Source organism: Calypte anna, chromosome 3 (genome assembly GCF_003957555.1).
Source record: "Calypte anna isolate BGI_N300 chromosome 3, bCalAnn1_v1.p, whole genome shotgun sequence".
NCBI lineage: Eukaryota > Metazoa > Chordata > Aves > Apodiformes > Trochilidae > Calypte > Calypte anna.
In genome coordinates, this window is record NC_044246.1 from 24,032,021 (window position 1) to 24,058,638 (window position 26,618).

The 26,618-nt window shown below is 40.1% G+C and overlaps 1 protein-coding gene across 2 annotated transcripts; it reads left to right on the forward strand.

Moving 5' to 3' along the window:
* KCTD3 (potassium channel tetramerization domain containing 3) lies at positions 1-25,987 on the forward strand. 2 transcript variants are annotated; one of them, XM_030447327.1, is made up of 18 exons: positions 1-638; positions 5,004-5,057; positions 6,412-6,457; positions 7,765-7,838; positions 8,299-8,357; positions 8,545-8,625; positions 9,272-9,403; positions 11,378-11,468; positions 12,908-13,098; positions 16,472-16,587; positions 18,654-18,741; positions 18,870-18,986; positions 19,955-20,125; positions 21,299-21,454; positions 22,414-22,510; positions 23,927-24,111; positions 24,213-24,351; positions 24,703-25,987. In XM_030447327.1, exons 1-18 carry the CDS (start codon positions 565-567, stop codon positions 25,265-25,267), a joined length of 2,436 nt encoding a protein of 811 aa, XP_030303187.1. In that variant the 5' UTR covers positions 1-564; the 3' UTR covers positions 25,268-25,987. The 2 variants fall into 2 exon arrangements, with proteins under 2 accessions (XP_030303187.1, XP_030303188.1); XM_030447328.1 differs by lacking the exon at positions 1-638 and adding an exon at positions 3,560-3,640 and having other exon boundaries at positions 24,703-25,267.
* The last annotated feature ends 631 nt before the right edge of the window (positions 25,988-26,618 follow it).

A 26,618-nucleotide genomic window follows, 5' to 3' on the forward strand; every position in this document is an offset into this window, starting at 1 on the left:
AGTGCTTCCAGTAGTGTGGTACGGCCCGGCCCGGCCCGGCCCCACCGCCCTCACCTGCCCGACCGAGCTCCGCCCGCCGCCTCGCAGAGAGGCCGGAGCCGCCGAGCGCACCCTGCCCCTTCCGGGAGCGTCCCTTCCTCCGGAGGGGCGTTGACCCGCTCCCCCCCGCCCCGGCCGCCGCCGCCACCATCTCCGCCGCCGCCGCCTCGGGGGTCCCCGCCTCTTCGTAGCCAGCTCCGTTCCGCGAAAGGTTTGAGGCGTTTTGTCCTGCGTCGGCCGCCCTCCTCCAGGTGCTGTCGCGTTGCCATGGCATTTTCCGCTCGGACTGGGGAGGCGGTGCGGCCTGGCCGGTCCTGAGTGGCGGGGAGCCCTAGGAGCCAGACGTCGATCCTGCCCTTCTCGCCGGCGGCCGCAGAGGGCTGCGCGGGCCCGTTGGGCGATCTCCCGCCTTCTGCTTCCCCGCCGCCGCCTTCGCCTTGCGCCGCCGCTGCTTCCCTCGATCGCGAGGTTTCGGCGGCGGCGGGAGGCGGCGGCGGGCGCCGGCTGGAGCAGGCGGCGGGGAAGATGGCGGGGAACGGCGGAGGCTTTGCTGGCGCTGGGAGCGGGGAGATCATCCAGCTCAATGTGGGCGGCACCAGGTGAGCGAGGGTGCGGGAGCCTCCGTCGATGCGGGCGGGCGGAGTGGGGCAGGCCGCAGGCCCAGCCGACGGGTCGCTGCGGGGCGGTGGGCGGTGGTCGGCGCGTACCGGAGGGTATCAGAGCGAGGGGGGAGCGCCGTGGCGGGGAGCCGGGCTCCGTGTGACCGGGGTCTGCCCAAAGGCAGGAGCTGCCCGGCCGTGTCGGGCGGTGGGCTGGCCTGGCAGTCGCTGCGGCTCGTCCGGGTCCTGTCCGGTGGGGCTCTCTGGCCTGAGCGTGGCCCTGCCTCCGGGAGAGTCTGGGTGAACCTTCCCCCAGCCTGTTGCAGGGCACCTGAGCCGGAGTACTTGAGGGCAGGTACGGGAAGTGTTGGTAGCCCAGCTCGGTGACTGCCTACCATGGCCGGGGTTTCTAGATAAGCACTTCTGTAGGGAGCCCTATGGGATGGGTATAGTGCTTCTCCAGGAGCAGAGGGCAGAAAGCTTTGTTTTGCCATTATATCTATATGTTTCTATTGATCAGTTTAGCAGCTGCAGAGTGTTGGAAAATTGATATAATTCTGCTGCTATCAAGCATAATAAAGATTAGTACTGTTTTTAGATGTATGCTGGAAATGTAGAATGTGGCGTAGTAGACATTTTGGCAGGCTTAGATGGAGAATTGCTGGACAGCTGTCGTTGGAATCTATCTGATAAACTGTGCAAATGTTCCCCTCATCATCAAGCATGAAATAGTTCAGATTACTGTAGCTAGTGGAAACCTAAGTTATGTGTCTTTCTGAGTCTGTGCACAATATGAAACCATCCGTAAGGAGCAGAAACTACTACTATTTTAAGAATTGTCTTGCATTACTCAGAAGATTAGCTCACTGTTATAACTAAATTGTATGTTGCAGTCTTTCTTAAAGTAGGGTGCCATAAAAATCGATGTAGAATTCCTTTGTTATGTTAAGATGTTCAGAATCTGGTTCAGCCCACAGAAGCTGCTTATAACTTGCACAGGCAAAACTTGCCCAGAATGATGCTTGCAGGATAACTTTGTTAATGTGGACCAGATTTCATGTTACACTGAATAAAGTTCTTTGGTGAACTCTGTTTCTGAAATTATAGACACCTTCATCTTGTAGGTTTTTGTTACACGTTGGAGTCACATAGATGCTTCAATCTCCTTATTTTAGAAAGGTCTTATTAATGCATCTACAGGTAACAAAATATTATGTGCAGGGTGTGAACCAGGGAAGAAATATATATCCTCAGAGAGTTTGCCGACAAAGAGAAATATGAAGAATAAGGCAAACCAACAATTATATTTCATTTCTACTTGAAGATCTAGATTCTGGTCAACAGATATCATGAGTAGAAAGTGTGTGCATGGGCACTTCTCTTTTAATAGGGAGACACTGTGTAATAGTACCTCTGTGTAAGAGGTTTTGGTCTTTTGCAAGCTCAGCCTCCCATGTCATGCCCATAGTCTTTGAAAAGTGTATCTGAGCCAGGTTTTTCAGCTTTCAAAGGCAGGTGACTCAAAGCTGACAGTGGAGTGAGTGGATGATCTGGAAGAGCAAATGGAGGAGCATGGGATACTGTACCTGTTTGCTTCTTTTTATTCACTCCTGTTACCCTCACCAGAAACATGGAACTCAGTTTCATATGTAGAGTTGTATGAAAAGAAGAAATTGGTGCTCTCTTCTGTTTTAGCCAGCAGTTATACTTGGGCACATCTAGTACAGAGACTACAGCTTCCCATGTTCTGACATGAGGTTTCCTCTGTTCCCTGGGATTGCCAGATTTTCTCTGTTGTGTGTGGTTGCTCCAACAGTTCCTGATCTTTTGTTGATGCCTTTGTTGGGAGCACAAACCTCTTGCAAGTATCACATTCACAGAAATTACTGTAACAAATATAGTGAATTCTCTTGGTTCTTCATCTTCCTCTGGGTGTACGATAACTACATGTACAATAGACTATGAAAATGGTTGCTTTATAACTACCACTTAGTGTGTGTATTTCTAGTGGTCTATATTTTCTTTAAAAAAACTGTAGGCTGACATCTACTTGAGAGTATTTTAGATAATGCCCTGGGTTTGCCTAATTTTCCTTATACAATGTCTGTCTGACCATTGCATGTTAGCTGTTTTACACATGTAAGCTTTGCTAGCCAAGTTTCTCTCTGCATCCTGGAAAGGAGCATTCTGCCTTCTTGTTTACATAGATTAATGTTTATGCATGAAAAGTTCTTAAGAATACATTATTATGAGGTAATGCTTACTAAATTGTTACCACAGCACTAAATCAGAGACAGAAAATCCTTGTGCTGTCTAAAGCCACTGGTAAAATTTCAGGTAGACAAAGTGAAATCAGTTGATAGCTCTTTTTCCTGGACCCTGTATTTTGTGGCTTGTTTTTCTGGAACAGCTAGTCCCAAATATTTTGCTACCAAGCTTTTAAAATTACTTGGGAAATAATGGAGGGCAGCACAGTCAAAACACCAGGAAAACTTGACAACTCTGTGAAGTAGCTCCAGATGCTCGTGTGCCTGAATGACCTGAATCCATGTCAGAAATTATGCTGCCCTGTATTGAGAAGATAGAAGTATTGAGAAGATAGAAGTACTGAGTCCTCAAACATCTATGCAAAGATCCTGAATCTCTTCATGGTGTAATCAGTTTTCTGTAATATTGCTTAAGAATTTATTTGGCATTTATGGTTTAGTGTGTAGAAAGCACCAGTTAGCTGTGGTTTTGGTACATTTTCCGTGCATTTCTACCTATAGGTGCCTTCCTGGGAAACCATAAATATATTATTTTGTTGGGGTTTTTGGCACCCTTTTTTTCTAAAAACACAAACTCCTCTTCTCCAGGCTGAACAGTCCCAGGTCCTTCAGATTCTCATATAAGACCTGTTCTCCAGACAGGAGAATCATCCTAGTTGCCCTTCTCTGCAGCCTCTCCAGCACCTCCGTGTCCTTCCTATGCTGTGGTGCCCACAACTGCACACAGTACTCGAGGTGAAGTCTCAATGGGGGTTGATGTGGCCCAAGTGCAGGACCAGACTTTGGCTTTGTTGAAACTCATGCTGTTGGCCTTGGCCAATTCACTTTCCATATAATTAGTGAATCACTTTGCTTTTTTTTTAATTTAATTTTAATTCCTTTTTTAAACTGTAGAAAAGACTTTGTACATGTTTGTCCCTAAAATGCTGATACTGTAATTTTTCTGTTAAGAACAGATTTGCCATTGTTATTCCTGCAGTGAACAGCTACACAATCCATGTTTTATGTAGGATGGTGGCTCTGTGTAGCCTTTGTATTTCTGTCTCTCAGAGGGTATAAAACAACGCTTTTTGTTTACTTTTTTTTCTTTTTTTCTCCCCCTCAAAAAACTGGAAAATACAAACAGTGAAAGCTAGTAAATTATAACAGAGTACTTCTACAAAATATTTTTGGAATAATGTGTTCCTGTACTATAAGGCAAGTTGTAATGGAATTTTACTTTTGCATTTCCTTTTTTTGATTGCCGTTGGTGAAGAGGTCGCTAAGAGTTTCTTCTTCATGGTGCTAGTAAGAGGTTATGTACAGTTAGAGAGCTGATGTGGTGTGAGTTTGTTGGCCAAGCTGCCAGTCCATTTGTCTTCCTTAATGTTAAAACAAAACCAGAAGAAGTATGAAAGAGTTAATAGTTATTTATTTTGTAAATAACTGTCTGGCATCATAAATGACAAAGTATTTTGTATTATTTCATAATATGGTTTAGAGTAAATTATTTCTTTTACTGATACTGTTATTGCCCCCTTTCCCCTCTTCCCCTCATGAAGGCCCAAATAGCATAATGGCAAATAATTAAAGTTACTGTAAAATATTAAGTTAAAGCTTATTGTAGTCTTCTGCCATGCACAATGTAGCACCCTCTAAGTCCTAAGTAACATTCAGTTAAAGCACACTGTTGATATACTTGGTTTAGTGAGTGGCTTAGTTTAGTGAGTGGCTTAGTTTAGTGAGTGGCTGCTTTTTGTAGGTGGACTGTTCTGTTTGTGTTTGTTTTGTTGGTTTTTTGTTTTTTGGGAGGGGGATTTGTTGTTTTGGGGGTTTTTTTGCAAGCATTAATGTTGAGGAAGTAGGAGAACTACGGAGGATGTTTGGGACAGTGTGTTACAAACACATAACTATACTTTCAGGATCTCTGGATAGTTCTTCATGTTTAAGAACAATCTGTGCAATGAAACTGCAACCTTTTTTACTTTGTATTTAAATAATCTCAAGCTTCCCAAAGCTATTTGGTATCAGCTTTGTAGGACAAATTAAATAACTTTGATAAAGCAGACTTCTTTCCAATTTTACATTTGATTCTAAACTTGTCACTTTGGCTTCCTAGGTTCAGCACTTCAAGACAAACACTGATGTGGATTCCAGACTCCTTTTTTTCCAGGTATTTATAATATATCCTCCCATTAAGCAAGGTATATTAAGTAATTTAAAAAAAAATGCATATGTTGTCAGTTCTTATTTTATGCTATAATTAGTATTTTTATTTCTTAATGCTTTTTCCCTATCTTAAGCAATGGGAAAGATTAGTGTGAAATAAGATGTTATCTGAAAGACATCTTCTATTTTGAATAATGTTGTGGTAGGTTATATGCACTGAAGAGTTGTCAGTGTTTAGGTGGAATTTTGTGGAAATAAGGCTCCAAACATTCAGGTAAGGGAGGTGCCACTGCCCTTATTACTCCATTGTCCTTTGTGATCTTATTGACTATACAGGGTAGCACTGCCTTTAATGTTCTTTTTAGTTATTGCTGTACCTTAAACTTAGTCGAAGTGGCAAGGGTTCTACCTTGCAGTACAGAAGCTGTTGGACTGTTGAACATTCTTCTAACTTTTTCTAGTCCTGGAGGTGTGCTGCTTACTGTTTGTTGCCCAATCATTTTGTGCTGTAGTTGCTGTATCTCTACCACCCCATGTTAATTCTAAACATGTAAAATAAAACTTAAAGGCTGGCAGTTTTGCTTTCTTACATTTAATTTTTGTGCTCTACACTTCTTTCCCAATAAAAGCCTGGCAGCTAACATAGGCAGCATTACCTGCTCCAGGTTTACTGGGATGTTCAGGTAAATGGAGTGCCAGGGAAATGTCACCTTCTTTTGAGGCATGGAAGGAAAGGCACAAGGAGGAAGCCCCTTGCTATTACCCCGCCTCTCAGTGCTAATCTGGGAAGGTTGTTCTGAAAGTCATTCAGTACTGGAAAGTCTCAGAGGTAATTGTCATCCAGACATAGCTGGAATCTTGAAATAAAATGGCTGACATTAGTTTGCTTCATATCTGTAAAACAAGGTTTTGCTTTTGTGTTTTCTACTTACTGCACAAGTACTTTGATCTGATGAGAGAGTAACTTTGAAGTAAAATGATGTAAAACCTTATCTACCTACTCTTTACTTCAGAAGTGTTTTACATTTTCCTAGGTTATAATAAACTGTGCAGCCCTCTTGGGGTGTGTGAAAACTTTTCCATCCTTTCAGGTCAGGCCTTGTGTCTGTTTTCTTTGGGAATCTGAAGGTTTTTAGCCTTTCCTTAGGTGTGGATGCACTGCTTCTTTTTCAGGAAAGGTGCTTCACCCAGACCAGCATTCTACCTTACCTAGTCAGTTCGCTTTGTTCAGCTGTACAGTTTCAACAAAATGCAGTGTAAAATACACAAATAGAGGAAACTGATTGAGAATGTTGATATCTTGTATTTGTGTTGGTACATTTCTGGGGGACATCTAACAAAGATTTCCTGTGTTTTAGTTTGCTGAGTGGAAGAATTTCAACACTGAAGGATGAAACTGGTGCTGTGAGTAATAAACTTACTGATAAATTGTTAATTTACTGTTATGCTTTCATGTTGTCTCCTAAAGAATATTCATTGTGGCTGGTAATAGGAGTAACACTTCCTGAGTCAGCTGTGCTTAAAAATGTGCAAAACAAGTGGCCAAAGGAATTGAAAACATTCATATTCCTGAGCTTTTAAAAACTAGTTTTGGCTTTTGCCAGTATTTTCTCTGTCACTAATTATTGCAGAACCCCCAGTAGTAGGATTGCAGAAACCAACACATAAAAATGCTGACAGCACCATCTCTGTTTCTGAGTCCGTGAGGAGCAATGTTTAGTTGAACTTGACCTTTTGTTCATGTTTTGTCACCCGTTTCAATTGGAGGAAAATTTCCTTTTGTTAGTTTGGTACAAAATACACTATCTTCTTTTTTAGTCTCAAAGCCTAGTTGCAGTACTGCTCATGCAACTGAGTGGAAGAATAATGGAGAGTATTTAATTTAGTTACATCTGATGAAGTTTTAAGGATTTTAGGATAGAATAAAAGTCTCACAGATACAATTACTTGAATGTCACCCGTCTGGTCTCCAACTTTTCAAGAAAATTGCTGATATTTCTAGTCCCTTGGTTCTTACCTTCATTCCCATATGTGTGAGACTGAAGCAGTATGCATATTTTTGTGCTCATTATACTTTGTCCAGATAATGTAGACACAGAAACTGTACTTTTGGAAAAAAACAACAAAGAACTACTGATTGCTGTGTTGCAGAGGAAAGGGTAAAAGAATTGCATATGTAGTTGAGTAATTCTGATGTAGAAGTACTTCAAGTAAATACAAATAGCAAAATGGCCATTTTCTGTCTGGGTGTATCATACTCTTAAATGGGAACTATAGTCACAATGATGATGTTGAGTGGTAATAAGGCACCCAAGTACCTCACTAAACACATGGAGGTAATTGTAATGGTAACTGACTTGATTTAAAAAAAAAGCTTAAACTTTTTAAAGATTTTTTAAAGGTAGCTCTTATTACCTTTACTGCACTCTGATAGAAAGTGAAAGCACGCATTGAGCCTTCTGGAGGCTCTGGAACTTAAAGAACACTTGTTATTAAGTGCCCTTTATTTGCAACAGTGTTTATATACATGTATTTTAAAAATGTGGAATTAGTGGATGTGAGAAGAATAATGAGAGAAAAAAATTTTGGTTATTTTTGTCTGCTGATTGCCTTATATTCAACTCCTCTTTCCCATGCTCAGCATAGAAAAGTATTTTAATTGATGGTTACTCCCATGATAATACTGAGAGTACAGAAATTTTTCTTTGCAGATATTTATTGATCGAGATCCAGCAGCATTTGCACCCATTTTAAATTTTCTTCGCACAAAGGAGTTAGACTTACGGTAAGAAATCATATTTATTTAAAATTGAAAATTAATTTGATCAGATGCATTAGAAAACTTTTTCAAATGAGAATTGCTCTATTTTACTCAGGCATTTGGGTTCTTAGTAAGTGACTCAGCTCCCTGGTAAATTTGGGGCTATGTCTATAGCATATGTATGCTGTGGTGGAGGCAGAAATGGTAGCATTATATTTTGTTAGTGGATTCTTGTACTTTAAACCACTTCTGGCAAGATATTTTTTTGTTATTTCTATGTCTTTAATGAAAGATAATGAATATTAAGATCACTTTGAAATGTAAAACATCAACATGCTGAATGCATTTGGTGGTAATTCTGTAAAGGGTGTAGTTTGATGTTCACATTGTGTAATACCTAGTTATATTCAAGTATTTGTATTTAAGGTATTGATTCTCTCTGTTCTTGTGTTTTTTATAGTTTTGGGTTTTTTTCATTCTCTAGGGGAGTGAGTATTAATGTTCTCAGGCATGAAGCTGAATTCTATGGAATCACTCCTTTAGGTAAGTTCTTTTATCTTTTTAAAATGCGTTCATCTGACATTTATTACTATAGTAATCACTGACTTAAAAATCTTGGGCACTTGTGACCCTGAAGATTGTTAAACTTACTGTTACATAAGGTTATTTGGAATTCTATAATATTCCCTAGGAAGTGAAAGCTATGGTCATATCTGTTTTTCCTCCTTAGTGAGAAGATTGCTGCTCTGTGAAGAACTGGAACGCTCATCTTGTGGCAGTGTCCTTTTTCATGGCTACTTGCCTCCTCCAGGTATTTGTGATCTGATGTTGCTTGCAGTCACTTCCATGCAGTTACTTTAGGTTTTGGTAGTGTTACTCTAGCTGTCAGACTGCCCAGAGAGGACTTTCCTATAGAAAGATTATTATTTGAATCAAACATTGTTCTGATTCAAAACCAAGGCTTTCATCTGTATGCTACATGAAATGACATATCTAAAGTACTGGGCAGAGTGGGGGTGGCATGAATAGTGTAGAGTAGAACAGTTCTGCAAGTACATTTCAGTTAAACATTACCAGCGTGGAGTGCTGCCTTCTTTCTGAAAGTACAGTTACTTTAGGTGCCCTATATCTAGATGATGAATCAGCACAAACAAGCTTCCCTTACCAATAGGAGTGATTTTGACTTCTCTGTACAGATGAACACAGTTCATTGGTTCACCTGGAGACTTTGGGATATCTGGCCAATTGTTGACAAGTTTTCTGAAGATAGTAGCATAAATTGTAAATGTCAACATAGAGCACATGCATTCTGTGTTTCAGTATTATGATATTGCCTAAATCCTAGAGCAGATGAATCAGATTTTAGATCAAGATGCACAACCATTAATCCTGTATTTTGAAAGTGAATGAATATCTGTTATATTTCTAAAGTTCATTGAGTCTCTTTTCTTTTATAGGCATTCCAAGCCGTAAAATAAATAACACTGTTGATGTTAGAATTGGCCAGAACTGCTCTGAGAATGAGATTCATGGAAGTGGTGTCCAGTCTACACTTGCTGGTGCTGCAGAAGGTGGTACAGTCAGGCTAGGTGAGGAATGTCACTTTTAAAGTGAAATAAAATTTCAAAATTGATTGTCACTAGGAAATAAAACCTGAGTGACTGTTTCTGTTTTCAGGGTGTTATTGTATGTTTGCCTGATTCAAAATTGCTGATCATTTACTTAAATGGTCCTCCCAGCAGCACAATCAAGATGTGAAGCTGAGAGAAAGGCAAATCAAAGTTCGTCGTTCAGTCTTGTTATGCATGTAAACTTGGACTGTACTAAAGCCATGATAAAAACCAGACAAACCAGTGTCTCTTTGGTTTATGTTCAGGGCCTCCTTCCTGCTCTTGCACCCCTCTCTTAGTCCTGATGCCTCTTGCCCTGCAAGAGCAGAGTTTTTAGAATAAAGTTAGTTCACAGTTGTTTGACTATGTGGAGAACTTTTTGTGTAAAACATAAAAACTGTAAATAAGGTAGGCTTGAATTCTGTCATTTTTCAGCTTTTGACTTTGCAAGGAAAATGTTGCTTTTAGAACTGTCATATTTCCACCATAATAATGTAAATTGTGAATCTAGATTACTTTAAAAGGTAAATCCATATCCAAGTAATGTAAAAATAAGCCCTGGTAATAATCGTTGAGAGGGCCGTCCTGGGGAAAATGAGATAGAAGATGCAGTCTGTAGGTATTAGTTCTTTAGCACATCAAGGCTGAGAGCTAACTCAGAGGAGTACCATAACCCCTGATTTCCAGTGCCACCCGACACTTGTGCCAAACCTACCTTAGTCATCAATCAGAAACAAGCATGCTTCCATGTCATGGTTTAACACTGGCCCGGCGATTAAACCGAATAACAGACGCTCTCTATTAATCTCTCTCTCCTTGATAGAGAAAGGAGAGAGAATAAGGGAGAGAGACTTATGGGTTGGAAACTAAACTACACAACTTTAATGAAATAGTAATGATAAATAGGTAAAATTACTAAATATATACAAATATACAGGAAAATGGAAACCACATTCCTCCCCCTTTCCCCCAGTAACTCTCACGTCACCACCGAGGCTGTAGGGCAGCCCTGGGAAAGTCCAGGCTGGACTCCTGGAGTCGGCAGCAGTTGGGAACTGGAGGCAGGAACACACAGATATGGGCTGGCACGGATCAGGACCACAGGCAAACGAACGGACGGGATCCTTCCAGGATGCTGGGTGAAGGAAGGGAGGAAGGGAAAAGATCTGGAAAAGATCTGGATCGGCCCTCGTGATGCCTCAAATTATACTGAGTGTGACGTATATGGGATGGAATACTCTGTTTGGTCAATTCTGTCATCTATCTTGTCTGTTCCTCCCCAAAGGAGGGCTCTGGTGGGACCTCTGTATCCTCCTGGACGGTAAAATGTTTTCCTCAGAGCTGAGCAGTGTCCTTGGCTCTGCATACCAGTCTCTAGCAGTAACTATAAACATCAAGTGTTATCAATCCTAAAAGCACACACTGTCTGAGAAACTTAGCTAAAAGCAAAAGTACAAGACAGAAAATCACCTTTATCCTGGCCCAAACCAGGACATTCCATTAGATAATTAATGGTGGAACTGCAGGTATTCTGAGATGTTGGAAATACCAGTTTAACAGTCTGAAATTATTATACAGGGCTGCACCAACTATTTGGAAAGAACTTTTACAAAACAAATCATTGTTACTTATTCGATGCCAAATTGGAAAAGCTTGAGGATTGTTAAGCTTTAAGGCTGAGGCATGTGCTCACCTCTTTTTCCTTATGAATATTTTGCATCATAGTGACTGAGATGAATCATCTCCCTTCCATGTAATAACTAAAATAGTTGTAAGAATTGTGAGAAATATTATTTCTAATTAGAACCTAGGTGAAAATATATCTTGAGAAACTACATTATCAAAATTTCTGTTGCATATCGTAGGAGAGAGCTATATCCTGTTCTAGATGTCTCTGCTCACTTTCTAATAACCATCACTTGGCAGACATATTAGCTTTGTTGTTATTTTCAGGATTTCCTGTGGACCCACGAAAAGTCCTAATAGTAGCTGGTCACCACAACTGGATAGTAGCTGCTTATGCCCATTTTGCTGTTTGCTACAGGTATGAATGTAGTTGCTTGTTACATTACAGATACATAGCTGTATGTATATTTATATGAAAATAAAATCATAATTTGTTATCAGAAAAGCAAAAGGTTTGCTTTACTCTGAAGTCACAGTAGATAACTTGTTCAGTCTGCTCCTATAAATATGAAATGCCAGTTATGCTTGTCCAAATAAACTGCTTGGAATTTGATAGGAATTCAGATTTTGCTGATGGCTGAAAAAAGACTTTAAATGTCGTTTAAATGAACTGGCTGTTTTTTAAGATCTGCACTTACTGAGTTTGGTAACAAGTTTTTCCCCCTCTCCACTGCATCTTGGGACCTGTTTGGTTTTTATTGCTTGGCAAATGAGTTTGCCCAGATGTCTCTGAATATGTAGTGTTTGAGGAGACACAGCATGCATTTGAAAGTACCTCCCTCTACCCACAAATTTTAATAAAATGTGCTTATACTGCTATGCTGCAGTCAAGTCATATGGTTTTTAACATACTTGTCAGGGTTATTTTAATGTATGGGCAACATCTGGATTTTAGTGAGAATCACTTCTCAAAGTAAATGAAAATTTGTACTGGACTGGACAGTGGACCTCAAGCAGTAAGAAATTAAATATATTCAGATGTTTAGTTTTGTTGCTTTCTTTTACGCTGCTTATAACAGATATTACTTAAATACTTAATTATTCTAATTAAAAAACTACAGCAAAGCACAGCGCATACTAAAAGTAGTAAATTTTCCCTTTGAAGTATGGCAAAAATTTCAAAATTTTGAAACTTCAAAATTTGATAATGAAGTTTGTGGAAGGTCTTGCTTGCATTTAAAGGCTTATGGCTATTGCAGTTCTGCTCTTAAGTCACTTAGTGAAGTGACTTAATTTTGTCTGAGTGCTGTATGGATAGAACACAGTGATCTGTGGTGGTTCAGACAGGATGCAATGCTGAGGTGAAAGAATGGCAACAGTGGCAAAAAATACTGTAGATAAGTTTCTGATTTCTGTGGTAACATCTATATAATTTTACTACTTGGATTTACTGTGCTCTGTTTCAGTTGAAAAGTATCTAAATTAATGCCCAAAATTAAAACCTTAATTGTTCTTTTCTGGAATATTTTAAGTCTTTAAAATTGCACAGGCAAATGATTCTCTAAAAATCAAGTCAGTTCAGTATGATCTGTTTACAGCATACCATAGACAGAAAATGTGATTAGATAGCACAGCTGTATGCCAGAGGATGAGTGTGTCTTAAGTGACATATAAGACACCTTGCCTCTAGAAATTAATAGTTCTCTTCTAAAGTTTTCTGTTGAACTTCATTCTTTAACATCTGGCTAGCCCACCCACGCTTTTGGCTGAATCCTCCACAATGTTTCAGGTGTAGCCTAAGATGTCTGCTTCTGAGTCCCTAACCTCTGCTCCCTGTTTCCTCCTGTGTCCTTCCAGAATTAAGGAATCATCTGGGTGGCAGCAGGTGTTCACAAGTCCCTATCTGGATTGGACAATTGAGCGAGTGGCTCTCAACGCTAAGGTGGTTGGAGGACCTCATGGAGACAAGGATAAGATGGTTGCAGTTGCCTCAGAGAGTAGCATAATCTTGTGGAGCATTCAAGATGGTGGTAGTGGCAGTGAAATTGGTAACTATAACTGCTTGGATGTTTTTTTGTCTTGTGTGTGTGTTTAAGCAGAAAGAATTCTGTGACCTTATTTTGAGGTACATATGATCAGCAATATTCAGTAATCAGTTTCACAAAATGACAAAGCAAGCTATACTAAGCAGCATATTAGAGCATGTTAACTATCTTCTTTGACATGATAGAGGAATCCTCAAAAATAAAAATATGAATAATAAAAAGTAGCCTTTTACTGAACAGATAGCAACTAGTACTTCCTCTTCATTTCTGCTTGAGTTTTTACTTGAGGATGCAAATTAGAGTTAGACTTTTTCCCTGGAGCTGCATTTGAGTTTTGGCCACAGCACAAAAGAACTAAGTTTCTGAAATACCACACTACAGATACTGATTCTGGTTTTTTTCTTTCCTTGGTCTTATTTAAGCCATATTTTTACACAGAGATGATGGAAAGGTTTTGGTTCTCTTGTCAAATGTACTCCATAAATGGAATATGGAACATGAAACTTTATTTTATAACTTGGGTAACTAGATAGGGAAAAGGTATGCTCTGTTACCATAAACATATAGGAAATAACTGCTTGTACACCATGGCATTGGAAGACACACAGGGAGGCTTTAGAAACAGCAAGAAGACATTTTCAGAAGTAAATATTCCTGGCTTCTGATCTGGTGGCTTGTCTGACTCGCTGTTGTTCAAATACAAGGGAGGTTTGGGAGGTATTGAAGGGAATGTTATTAGGGACTTCCTCTTGTCTAATCCCTGGTGTTTGAATTGTCACTATTAAGCCAGTAAGGGCTGTTTCCTTTGGCATTGGATAGTTCTGACAAGTATGACAGAAATCTCTATGTCGACATATTTATCTGAAACTTAATGCTTTTTAATTTGTTATTAGATGTATTTCTATAGTTGAAGTAAGGAGAATCAATGTGGTCATTAATTAAAGTCAAGATGACCAAATTCAAGTTTTGATCAGTGTGTCTTTAAAGGAAGAGCTTACTAGAAAGATCCTCATGCAATTTCTGGCTATATTAATGGCTGTTGCTTTGTTTCATAGTTGCATGAGGGGAAACGCCAAGTAAAATTTAAAGATGGGGAAAGGCAAAGGTCTTGCATCAGATAATGCAGCTGAATACCACTCTTTTACTTGTGACTCATTGAGTTCCTTTATGCAATCATGGTCAGCAAAACAGAAAAGGAGGTTCCTTTGTATTCAAACAAAAATAGATCTGAAAGTTATGTCTAACAGTTGAATGTGAAATATCTTTATTAAACAGGGAGTAAATACTATACTTGAGAATCTCTTTTCTTCTGTTATTCTCTCCTTGACCAAAAGTTAAAGGCAGGGAAGAGTCAGTGTGACAGATGTACTCCTGTAACAGGCATTGCTTTAAGTACTATGCTATTATATTCCTCCTGCATCTTCTGGTTTGACTTAGCTGCTTGTGGTACATTGGGATTTGCAATAAGATACATGAAGCAGCATCTTGAATTTTTTGAAATCAAGTGCAAAGAGAGGCAAAAAACGTAAGTGGACTTTTACTTCAAATAAAACTCTAGCAAAATATGCCAATATCGTAAGGTACTGATAGCTCAGACTATGAATTAACATGGTATCAAAACTGAAAGAAGCACTTCTGCTAAACAGCCAGTACTGCATTGAAGTGACTGCAACAAAGGAAAAGCCACTTGGAGCTGGGGATAGCCGAGATAAATTGCCTACAAAATTTAATCTTTTGTCCAACTAACATTGAACTAAATGTACTGTTCCTCTTATGGATAATAGGTCATGCTGCTTGGCTTAAAAAAACCCACAACATGTTAAATAATAATGACATAATATAGTTGTCTTGTTCCTTTTTAGTGGCAGATGCTTGCAGTCTTGCTTTGTGTTAGAGAGATAGTACATTGCTATCATCTTCTGAAATAAGCTACTTGTTCCGAACAGTCGCAGGAGCCTGGTGACACCATCCTCAGAAAACTCTGTGGGTTGATTTCTTTGTGATAGAGCTCTCCCAAAGCACTCCTTCCTTTCAATATTACTTACATAAGACACTGCTGCTGGATTGCTGCTGTAAGCACTACTTTGCTGAGAGGGACCCTTAAGACAAGAGCCTGTCATTACATATAGCATTGTCTCCCCTGTGGATGTGTCTCTAGATTGTTGAGCCTAAGCAGGACTGACACCTCAAATTCCTTCAGACCATTCAAGCTGTCTTCCTTGATTTCCTTGAACCTCATCCTTCTCTGGAGTAATCGATTCTAGTTGTTTCTGTGGATTTTTTATTATTGCCTTTTTCATCTGCCTTGTACTGCTGAATCTTACCTGCATCAAATGATTGTACTGTGCCCTGGAAAATAGCTTAGAATCCTAATTAAAGCATAAGTATATATTGAGCTTCCAGAGATTCCTTCTTAGGGTGTAACAGAGGGCTGTTTCTTGGTTGGGAATGTACTCTGTTAATTTGAAGTTGCCCGAAACAAAACTGGAAAATTTTCCAACTAATTAGTACTCTTGTTTTGAATACATCAGGCTGCTTCATTTAAAGTTTATTAATGACGAGTAATAAATGAGCAGCATGGAATAGGAAGCTTGTGAGTGAAGCTTGGCTCTTGGTATGTAATATGTCCCCAGTAGTAATGACTGGTATCAAGTACTATTGCTTAAAAGAGAAATTTGAATGTATTCAAGTAGTGTCACATTGGGATTGTTCAGTGTTTTCCCATGAATAAGGATGAAGCCCCATAGCCATATTTAGTTTCTAAATTAGCTTTTTAGACTACATCTACATAGCTGGACTTTTAAAAAAGAAAGGCAGTGAGAACTTGTACTTTCAAAGGTAATTACAAACTGTTATGGCATAAATTTGTCTAGCAAAACCCATGAAATGACTGTCTCAAATGACACTTAATAGTCACAGACTTAAAAAAAGAATCACTACAAAATAACCAAAAAAAAGATTCCTGCTTTCTCTAATAGGATTTTTAAGTTTTATTTTATTTTTAATTTTATTTTATTTTTAATGCCTCAGGATGTAAAAAGCCATTTGAGAACTTGATGGCTGTAGGAAAATAATGCATATATTGCATAGGCTGTTCTTCCTTCTTTTGCCTCCTTTCTCCTTCACTGATAATGATTGTATCAGCAGAGATGGTATCATGCTGCCATTTAATTTAATCAAACCAGTTTGCTACTTAAATGATACCTCATCTAGCAAGCTACAAATCCAGTTTTGGCTGTTTTTTTCTTTCTACTGTAATAAATGTGACATATGATGACAGTGGAGAGATTCCATTGTTACTGTTTTTTTATATTTATTTTAGATGAGCTTCATAGACTCTTCTTTTTTTCTTTTTTTCTTTTTTTTTTTTTTGTAGGAGTGTTCAGTCTTGGAGTCCCTGTAGATGCTCTCTTCTTCATTGGCAACCAGTTGGTGGCTACAAGCCATACAGGGAAAGTGGGAGTGTGGAACGCTGTGACTCAGCATTGGCAGGTGTGTTCAATTCGATTTTCCACATCACTTTTAATAAGCTGGCATGTCTTTCTAGTAAAAAAAGAGAATAAAATAATCTAAAAGCATGTGTGACATGCTTGTCACAGGATTTTCACCCCTGACTTGTGTTCTGGAGTTTGCTGCCTTGGTATCTTAAGTATTGTACTTGTGAGCAGAATGTTAAATTGTTTGGTACTACCAAGCATGCTTTTCAGGTTTTCAAATAAAAGGATGTGGTGTGATTTGGAGTCATAAATGTTAAGCGTGTGTATATTTGGACTTCCCTGTGGATTACTAACTTTCTAAAAATTCAGTAGGATCATAGGAAGTAAAAAACGTTGTGGGAATGTGTGACAGCAATTTCTGCACTGTCTGAAAGAAGAAAAGGAGACAGTCTCATACGTGTGGATCTCGAGTTAATTTAAAATTAGAGACTCTTCAGCAAAAGTATACATGGTGCTTTAAAGATGTCTGTCTTGTATGTGGATGCTTCTGGCTATCCTTATTTGATACCTGTTGTGAGAATGTATATTTTATAGAGATCCTTGGAGTCTGTCTGTATGAGTCTGAGAAAACAGTCGAGCAGTCATGTAAATAACAAAGCTTGCAACACAATCAGATGTATGTCTTTGTGGCACAAAACCTGAATGCAATAAAAATCCCCAAATAGCCTTGCAAATCTCAAGAGGCAGAATTGACCTGAGGCTACTGTACTGTTTGCTGACTTAAATTCTGTTCAACCCTTAAGAGACAGTACTGCTAACAAATAACACAGATAATAAGCATGGGATAGCACTGCTTCTGCAGCAGACAGACGTGTTAGTATGGTCTTGAATCAAATAAAACATTATTTAAAGATCTATTAATGATCTGTTAATGCCTTGCAAAACATTCTCAGAGACAGCTTAAAGCTATGTGACAAGCTGGTGTTTGACAGTGGTTTCTTATTTTTAGCACTGGATCTGTGCAAAATTATTGTTGAATGTAAGTGAGAACAGCATAGTTCTTTGAACAAAGGAGGGAAAGTGCTTCTCCCTTCCTCTTGCCTCCTTTCCCAGGAAAATATGCAGAAGCTGTAGTTGTCTTCCAGCCTTCTCCTTAAGGCTAAGTGATAGGCTTAGAATATGTTTTAGGGGCTTACAGACTATCCAGAGTTTAAGAACAGGTACTGGTTTAGTGCTGCCTTCTTGGGGTGCGGAGAAGTTTCTTTTTTTTGTTTTGATTTTATCCAACAGAAACATTGTAGACACTTTGCAAGTCTCTGAAGGGAGTCAGAAGGATGCTGCTGGTCAGAGAAAAATGAGAACTTAAACTGAAATTTCCATTACCTAGTATTAAGTGGACTGAATAAAACACATGGAGTAGAGGAAAAATGCTGTAATTTCTATCCAAAGCACCCAAACAAATTACTTTTGGCTTTTGCATTCTCAGGGTTGAAGCAAACACAAATTGCTTGACATAAGGGATCATACTTAGCGTAAGCTGAACTTCTTCCTTGCTTCCTTCCTTCCAGCTTGCTTGTGTTGATGTGTATTGGAAGTAGAAACTGTAGTGGGACAAGACTTTCTTTCCTCTCATTATGTACCTGCTAGAGGCCACGATTGCTATAGAGGCTGTCAGAGGGACAAAAAAGCTGGGAGTAAAGGAAGTCTTAGAGAGGCAACAGAACTAGATGCCCAGCAGCTTCTTAAGGAGTCAGGGAAGAAGAGATAGGACAGATAGTACACTCATTTTGCATATTGGAAAAAAACCCACCCTCTTTTGAAGATGTAGTTTAGTTGCAATGCTCTTAAGCTTGGAGAAGGATCTTCCAGAGCCATTGTGCTACCTTCTCTGGATTCTTCTGATGAACTCCATGACTTAAGTTCTGGTTTGGTAGAGGAATGTGATCTACCAGCAGTAATCTTAAGAATACTGTGTCAGTGTGTGCACAACAGCTTCAGAGCAGTTACAGACCGCTCTGTGTTCTTCAGCAATATGTACCAGAAATGTCTGAAAACTGAGAAAGTAGCAACCTAACTTCCCGATATGTGTATTTGAATTTTTTTCTTTTCTGTTTGCACTAGGTTCAGGATGTTGTTCCAATCACAAGCTATGATACTGCTGGGTCTTTTCTGCTGCTGGGCTGCAACAATGGCTCTATCTACTATATAGGTAAGAAACAGGGGCAGGACAGAATAAAAAGGAGGTGGTGCTGAGCAGCTTTGTTCTTAACTTCTAGTTGGTCTAAGTTTTATTAAAATAATTGTCTTTTCAGACCAATAAGTGTATTTTCCCCACAGACATGCAGAAGTTCCCATTGCGAATGAAGGACAATGATCTTCTAGTGACAGAATTGTACCATGATCCCTCCAATGATGCCATAACAGCCCTCAGTGTCTACCTCACACCTAAAACAAGTCAGTATTCTGTCAGTCTCTTCAGTGAAAGTGTTACAGATGTGGGTCTTTTGTCTAAGTTTCCTATTGCTGCATAGCATGGCTGCAGCAGACAAGGTAGCCCCTACCATAAACAATGAAATTTTCTTCATGTAATAATCTTCAAATGAATGATGAACACTGGGCATAATTGTCTCCCCGTACATCTATATACATGTATAAATAGGTACAGGTACTTACATGTATGTGTGCATGTACTTGTATATCATGCATTATGCATGAATGTATAATATATTAACATAATGCATCATCTATTAATGCTCATGCATAATATACTTTTGCTGGGTTTAAGCCATTTATAGAAGATATACACTTAGATTATTAATTGTTTTCACTAAAATACTTTGCAGTAAACTGGGGGGGATGCAGTCTTGCTGTTGCATCTAATCTTATGTCCAATATACTAAAAATCATTTCCTTATGCAGCTGAAAGATGCTTAGCTATTGTGTCTATACATTCCTTTGTATCCACAGAACAGCTGGAAAAAAGTGGTTACTCACATAACTGTACTGATACCACAGTGACCTTTTAAGCTCTATAACCTCTTGCCTTGTTTTCTCATTTGCCTTCCCCTAAGGCTTAGAAAAATAAGCTGTATGTGGCACCTATTGGCCATACCACTGTGAGGAGTGACAATGTATCCAATCATAGGACTTCATCCATCTCTTCTTTCACTTACAGGAGGGAGGAGGGAATGTTGTTGTTAAGACCGTGTTGAAGTGTGTAGTATGCAACTGAACAAATGTTAGGTTTCCTTAGTGGAAAATGTCCTCTTTGTCCATGGGAAATAATGATTAAACAGTGTTTAAAATAACATCTCTCTTGCTGTGAAAGCTTGGAAGTATTATTTTATACTGCCTCATTCCATGGCCACAGTAAGACAAGCTTTCATTCCTAAGGAGAACAACTGTGTTCCTGCTTGTTTTAGGTGTAAGTGGCAATTGGATTGAGATTGCATATGGCACCAGCTCTGGAGCAGTGAGGGTGATTGTACAGCACCCTGAAACAGTTGGGTCTGGGCCTCAGCTCTTCCAGACCTTCACAGTTCATCGAAGTCCAGTTACGAAGATCATGCTCTCAGAGAAACACCTTGTTTCAGGTAATCTTCAGTGCACAGATTTCTTTTGGTTCCTCCCTTCTCCTGAGCAATGAATTTATTTGTATTTGTGGCTTTGTAATTTGCGTTGTTCCCACATGTAAGAGAAATGAGGTGGACTGGTTTGGGGCAGGGAAGGGCTAGATTGGCTTGGATAGTAAGTCTTACTTGGAAGTAAGCCTTCTTCACAGCCTTTAGCAGTTAAAAGGCCTAGGTTTTGTTTGACTAAGTACTGGAACTACTCACTCTTTTGTGTCTTATTCCAAGGTTGCTATTTGTGGAAATAAAAGGGTTTGTAAACAAGTGTATACCTGTCAACTCTTACTGTTTGTGGGCTGGTCCTTTAGGACTTGTCTTGTTTTAACAGCCTTTCAATACATTTCAGTGTTGTGGCAAAATGTGCAGCATCTCCTCTTGGTCACTTGAAAAAGCCTTACCATGGCTTCAAAGGGCTTTTTGCCTTGCTTCTTTTCTCAGAAGTCCTCCAGTGTTTGTTGTGCTTTCCTGTTTTCTATCTTATGCTCAGGCAAGATGCAATCACTTCTCTGTAAGAATGTATTTCATCCTGAATCCAGCAACATGCCATTCAGGTGGTAGAGAACAGATTTACTTTCTGCTGCTGTCCCATTTTTACAAGAATGATCAGGAAACATGTTATACAATTACACTGTAAACAAACAGCCCAGAGAGGTCGCAAGTTCCTGAGCAACTTGATGCTAACCCCTCAGTGCCAGGAAAGGTAACATTTGTATCCAGAAAATGGAGGATGAATGAATTAGAAGAGCTCTGGGGCTCTAAGGGCTCCCCCCTTAGATGGGGGCTCTGCTGCCAGTCTGCTCCCAAGGCATCACTTGTTCTGGCATCTATGCACGCAGAGAATTGAGGTGTTCCATAGGCTTTTAGTGCTGACTCAGTGAGGCCTTAACGGTGTGTTCCATCTGTTTCAGTTTGTTTCTTGAATTTCTGAGGGAAGAGGTAAAACTAACAGAAAAATAAGACATCAGCAACAATTTGTAGATAGTTAGATAATTGTCTGGACTTGCTAGATGACTTACATGGGCAAAATTTTGCTTGGCTACTCTATTTTGAAAAGATATTCTATAGAAATCAGTAGAGAATTTTGTCAAAACTTTTGTCACTCCTTGTAAATGTTGTTGTACCTCTTTTGCATTTTAGTTTGTGCTGATAACAACCATGTACGGACATGGACAGTGACTCGGTTCCGGGGCATGATTTCAACTCAGCCGGGCTCAACACCTCTTGCATCATTCAAAATCTTATCTCTGGAGGAAGCAGAAAGTCATGGCAGTTACTGTTCTGGAAATGACATTGGTAGGATCTCTGTTGCTTGTGTTATGCTGAGCCTGTATCAGTCTCATAAAGGTTTAACAGACCTTCAACCCTGTAACATGCACGTCAGCTGATGGGTGTGAGCTCTTCTATACTGTTCTTTCCTTAAAAAGATGGCAGGGATCTGTAAGATTCACCTGAAAGTGCTCACTAGTTTGTATAGAGTGAGTACACATAAAGGGCTTTCTTTGAAGGTGAGGAAAAACTTGAAAACACAGATACTAAATGTATTCCTTGAGCAAACTGATGTAGCAATTCACTTTTGGCTTAACTAGAGAATGACAGAAAGCACAAGAGACTTCACTAAAGCAGGTGAGCATAGCAATGTTTGGGTCTACTGCAAATTCCAATTCACCACTCAGCCAGGGTCAAATGGTGCACATGTGAAAAATTCTTAATTAATTTGAACTTGTGACAAAGTTTACCAAAGCCTTGAGATTGCAGAGGCAAGTGGTGCTAGCACATTGCTATAGCAAGGTAGTGAATGAACACATCACTAAATACAGGTAGTTTAGGTTCTTTTGTGGTCTGAGTCTTCCAAATGAAGCTTTGATGAATAGGATGGCCTGTGAATACAGGGTGGGTCAGTACTATGGCAAGAAATTTAATTAAGTCTTCGGGCATCTAGGAGCTACAGAATACAAAAGTACTTCTTATAGAGGCCTAATGTAGGAGTTGGCACTGACACAAGTAATTCTTCCAGGAACATGCAAGAAACTTGAGAATAGGTGTCCTTTAAAACAAAAGAATAAAAAATATTTGTATCTGTAGAGGTTTCTAACTATTGGATGCCTTTTTCTTGTTATTAATCATGTTTTCTTTCCCTGGTACTGATACTTTAAAATTGCTATAGTCACTAATGTGAGTTTGGACCTTCAGGTCTGTGTGGGGATGAGGGGGAGGAGTTGAAACAAATAAATGATCTTTCTTTTTTTCTCTAGGACCCTTTGGTGAACGTGACGATCAACAAGTGTTTATCCAAAAAGTTGTTCCCATCACTAACAAGCTGTTTGTAAGGCTCTCTTCAACTGGGAAAAGGTAACTCCATTTTTGAGTTTTAATCAGGAAAGGAGCAGGATTGTTCAGGTGGCAGGGTCTCCCATCCCTTGAGGATGCATGCAATTGCACTTAGCAATCTTCTGATGTGCTTGACATCTCTGTCTGAACTCTGCTTTGTGCATTTGTATCTGAACTGTACTTAATGATCTATAACCTGGAAGCCAAATGGCATTTCAAAAAATGGGATACTGGGGACTCACTTCATAATGGATAGCCTGATGAGCTCACAAAACAAGCATTTGTGTGCCTCTGCAGGATCTGTAGCTCTCAGCCATGCTAACAATAATGCTGAAGTTGCTGGTGGCAGGGATTAAGCTGCTCACAAAGGCAGGCAGAGAAGCAGTTTCCCTCTTCCTTTGCACTTGTCTTTAGATATTAGAATTTGTCTAAGAACTTGTATAAGATATTAGAACCTTTAAAACTGACAGACTGCCTTCTAGGTCAGCTACACAATTATTTATTTAGGCTTGACTTTATAATACTCTACTGCATTGCTGCCAGTGTAGTTAATAAGGTTGTCAAATAACCACAGCTCCTTTTCTTTGTTAGGATAGGAAGGCTTTTGTCCCTTTGTTAGCGAGAGATCAGAAAAGATGGGGCATCTCAGTTCTACGTTTGTATGTTTCTATGTTTCTTATTCTTGCATTCCTTGCAACTTTGAGTCTGGATGAAAATGTTGATTCCTTAACACTATTTACAACTGAATTGAGGACATGCCCTGCAAATTACTAATGTACTTTTTTTCCCTGTTACTTCAGGGTAGATTTGTGTGTAGTGGAGATTTTAATCAGATTACATATTTGGCACTTTTTGAGTAAAAAGTTCAATACAAGGGACACGTGAAACAAGTTGCTCAGAATTTGTGTAGCTCTGATTTGGAGTCTGACTTAGCAGCTGAATTTTAGGTATCCTTTTCCTGTCACTCCCCATATAAGCTTCTAAAATAAAGAGCAAAAAGTAGTGGAGATCTCTCATGTCAAATGTTATTGTAGTTGCCATAAAACAAAAGTTATCTGTATAGCTAACTTCACATTTATTATAATTGGGGTTTTTGTATCTTTTCATATGATTAAAAGCGCTGTGTCTTCAGGTTAGTTTCCTAGAATGTCTAGCATATGAAGGGGCTAGTTCTAATGAGCTTTAGGTTTCTAATCATTGACATATGGGTGTTCCCTAGTAAAAATAAACAAGTAGTAAGACTGGAGATGGACTGGGGGAGAAGTTACTGTCTGCAGCTGAGCAGCATGCCGGCTGTGCAGAGCAGGGGCTTTTTTTCTGGACGTTCTTTTTCTGATGGTTTGGTGCCTTTTCAGAAAATCAAAACAGTACTAACTTTACTGACCAAACTCTGTCAGGTGCAAGTGTTTTGGTAACCTGGGGTTTCTCTTCATGTAGGATCTGTGAGATCCAGGCAGTTGACTGCACTACCATCTCATCATTTACTGTGCGAGAATGTGAAGGATCCAGCAGAATGGGCTCCCGGCCACGCCGCTACCTCTTCACTGGGCATTCAAATGGCAGCATCCAGATGTGGGACCTGACCACAGCTATGGACATGGTTAATAAGAGTGAAGACAAAGGTAAGTTGTATTATGCCAAGACTGTGTCATTCTTTTCCTGTCCTTGCATATGCATGACTGTGGTAAATAGACTTGGACACTTAGAGCTGTCTCTGTTTCAGATGTTGGTGGCCCCACGGAGGAGGAGCTGCTCAAGTTGCTTGACCAGTGTGACCTGAGTACCTCTCGCTGTGCCACACCCAACATCAGTCCTGCCACCTCAGTTGTTCAGCCAAACCGGCTTCGGGAATCTAATTCCAGGTATGTCACCAAGGGTGGCACTGGCTGCAGGCACCAAAAGTTTTACCCTTCAGGTAGTCAAAGGAGGGGTTTGGTGACCCGAGTGCTATAGCTGAACCCCTAAATCCATGCCCTAATTGTTTTCCACTACGCACAGTTACTGCTTGAATTCTGCTGGTTTATGTATGTGTAGACTAAAATATCCTATGAGAATCTGAAATGGGTGACGTAGAAGCCCTTGTTGATGAGTTTAGTTTTTGATGAGTACGTTGTTACTTTAGTCAGAGCTGCAGTGGTGGGTGGGAACAGAGCATGCAGAAGAACTCCCAGCCTAACATCTGCTTTTTTCATCCTTGGTTTTCTTTCTTGAAGCCTCCAATTGCAGCACCACGAAACAATCCATGAAACAGCCACATATGGCTCTGTGCGGCCATACAGAGAAAGCCCACTGCTGGCAAGAGCAAGGAGGACGGAAAGCTTTCACAGTTACCGGGACTTCCAGGCTTTTAACTTAGCCAGCAAAAGCCCAACAGAAAAGGCAGCTGCTTCAAATGGGAATTCAAGCCAGTCAGAGGCCAGGAAGGCAGCTGCTGAGGGCACTGTAACTGAGAGGAAGGCAGTCCTGACAACAGCCATGGAAGCGCGAGGCACAGGCGTGGCAGAGGCAGGTGGGTGTTGCAGCACAGAGTGTTCTCTGGAGCTCAAAAGAAGAGGACAAGAAGAGGAGAATGAAGCCAAAGCAGAAAGCAAAAAGAAAATGGGTTTTGAAGGAGCTGGCTTTCTGGGAAGGAAGAAAGTGCCTCTCCTGGCTTCTGCACCAGTCCTGGCTGAAGGTGGGCCTGAATTACCTGCTGTGGCTTCTCCCTCACCTACAAAGACAGCTGCTTCACCACGTCACCGGAAGAATGATTCATCCTGGCAAGACTATGGCTTGTGAAACTATGACTGGTGGCAAAGATGAGGTGCAGGTGCCCTCTGGCTGGTAGCAGGCATAACGTTTCATGTTGTGGGTTGTTTCTTAAATGGACTCTGTTCTGATACCCAGAATGAAAATTGTAAGGTTTTGAGAAAGTATCTGGCTGCTGCCAAAACCTTGAAGAGTCTTCCACATCAATGTGTGGCTCTGTGGAATGCTTCCAAAATGTAGTACGGTACTCGGTCCAAAATATTGTGCGTTCTTGCGTAAACGTGGTCTGGCATGTGATATGTTGTGATTATTTTTGTTCAGGGCAAAGGGAGGGTTCTAAAGGAGTACTTGGGTGCTCAGTGGAGGATGCCTTTTAGGTGCAGCCACACATTGCTCTGCAGAACTGCTGCTGTCTTGAATGGATTTTGCCTAATACACAAGGCTACCTCCGTAGTCTTGTTTTATGAATGGGGTCCTTGCTCTGTATGCTGCTGTCTGAAATCTGAAATGTTTTGTGCAGGTTAAAGAGGAAGCTATTCAAAATAACATATTATTTTGCCTTTTAGTCCAAATAAATTGCCAGAGGAGTGTTGCTTTTGCTTTCTGAAAATGTGTGGTATCAGATGATGGGTTTTGCTGATTGTGACTGAGAGCACACAAAAACATGCTTGGCAGAATACACAGAACTGGCAGTCTCTTGAGGGTTTCCTTGTCACTTTCTCTGAATAAAAGACAGAGATGAATATGGGAGTAGGTTTACTGTCATGGTATAATAATTCTCAATTACAAGTGCCTTGACATGTTATTTCCTACCTGTGTTGCAATAGCTGCTTGCTGTTTGCTCCTAGTTTCCTGTGGGTGGTGAACAATTTTTATTGATGATAGACTAGTAATATATAAGCAAAAGGGAAGGCTGTGACAGCAAGTGTTTAACAGGGAGTACACTAGGAGGTTTCCTACCTCTGAAAAAGCATGCTTGGATTTAAGCATTAATTAATGGCTTTTTTTAAAAAAACGAGCTAACAGGGTGGGGAAGAGGGAGTGAGAGAACACAAAGGCTAAAGCAAGTCCATAAGAATTCCTTCATTTGCTGTTTATTTACCCATGAAATAACATAATTTTGTGATGGAGCTCTGTTAGGCCAGGAAAAGACATGGTTATCCTATCACAGTGGATAAACAAATGCTGTTTTTTTGAAAGGTTAAAAAACTTCCTTACTGAACAAGCTGCCCCTCTCCCACCTCCACAGCCCTTCTCAACTGTGATAGTTGGATGGGAGACAAAGCTGAGAAGCTCTACCTTCACAGTCTCCTATTACTGTATGACGTAGGGATTTCAAACTGTTCTCTGAGTCAGTGCTAGCACACAGTTTTTACTATAC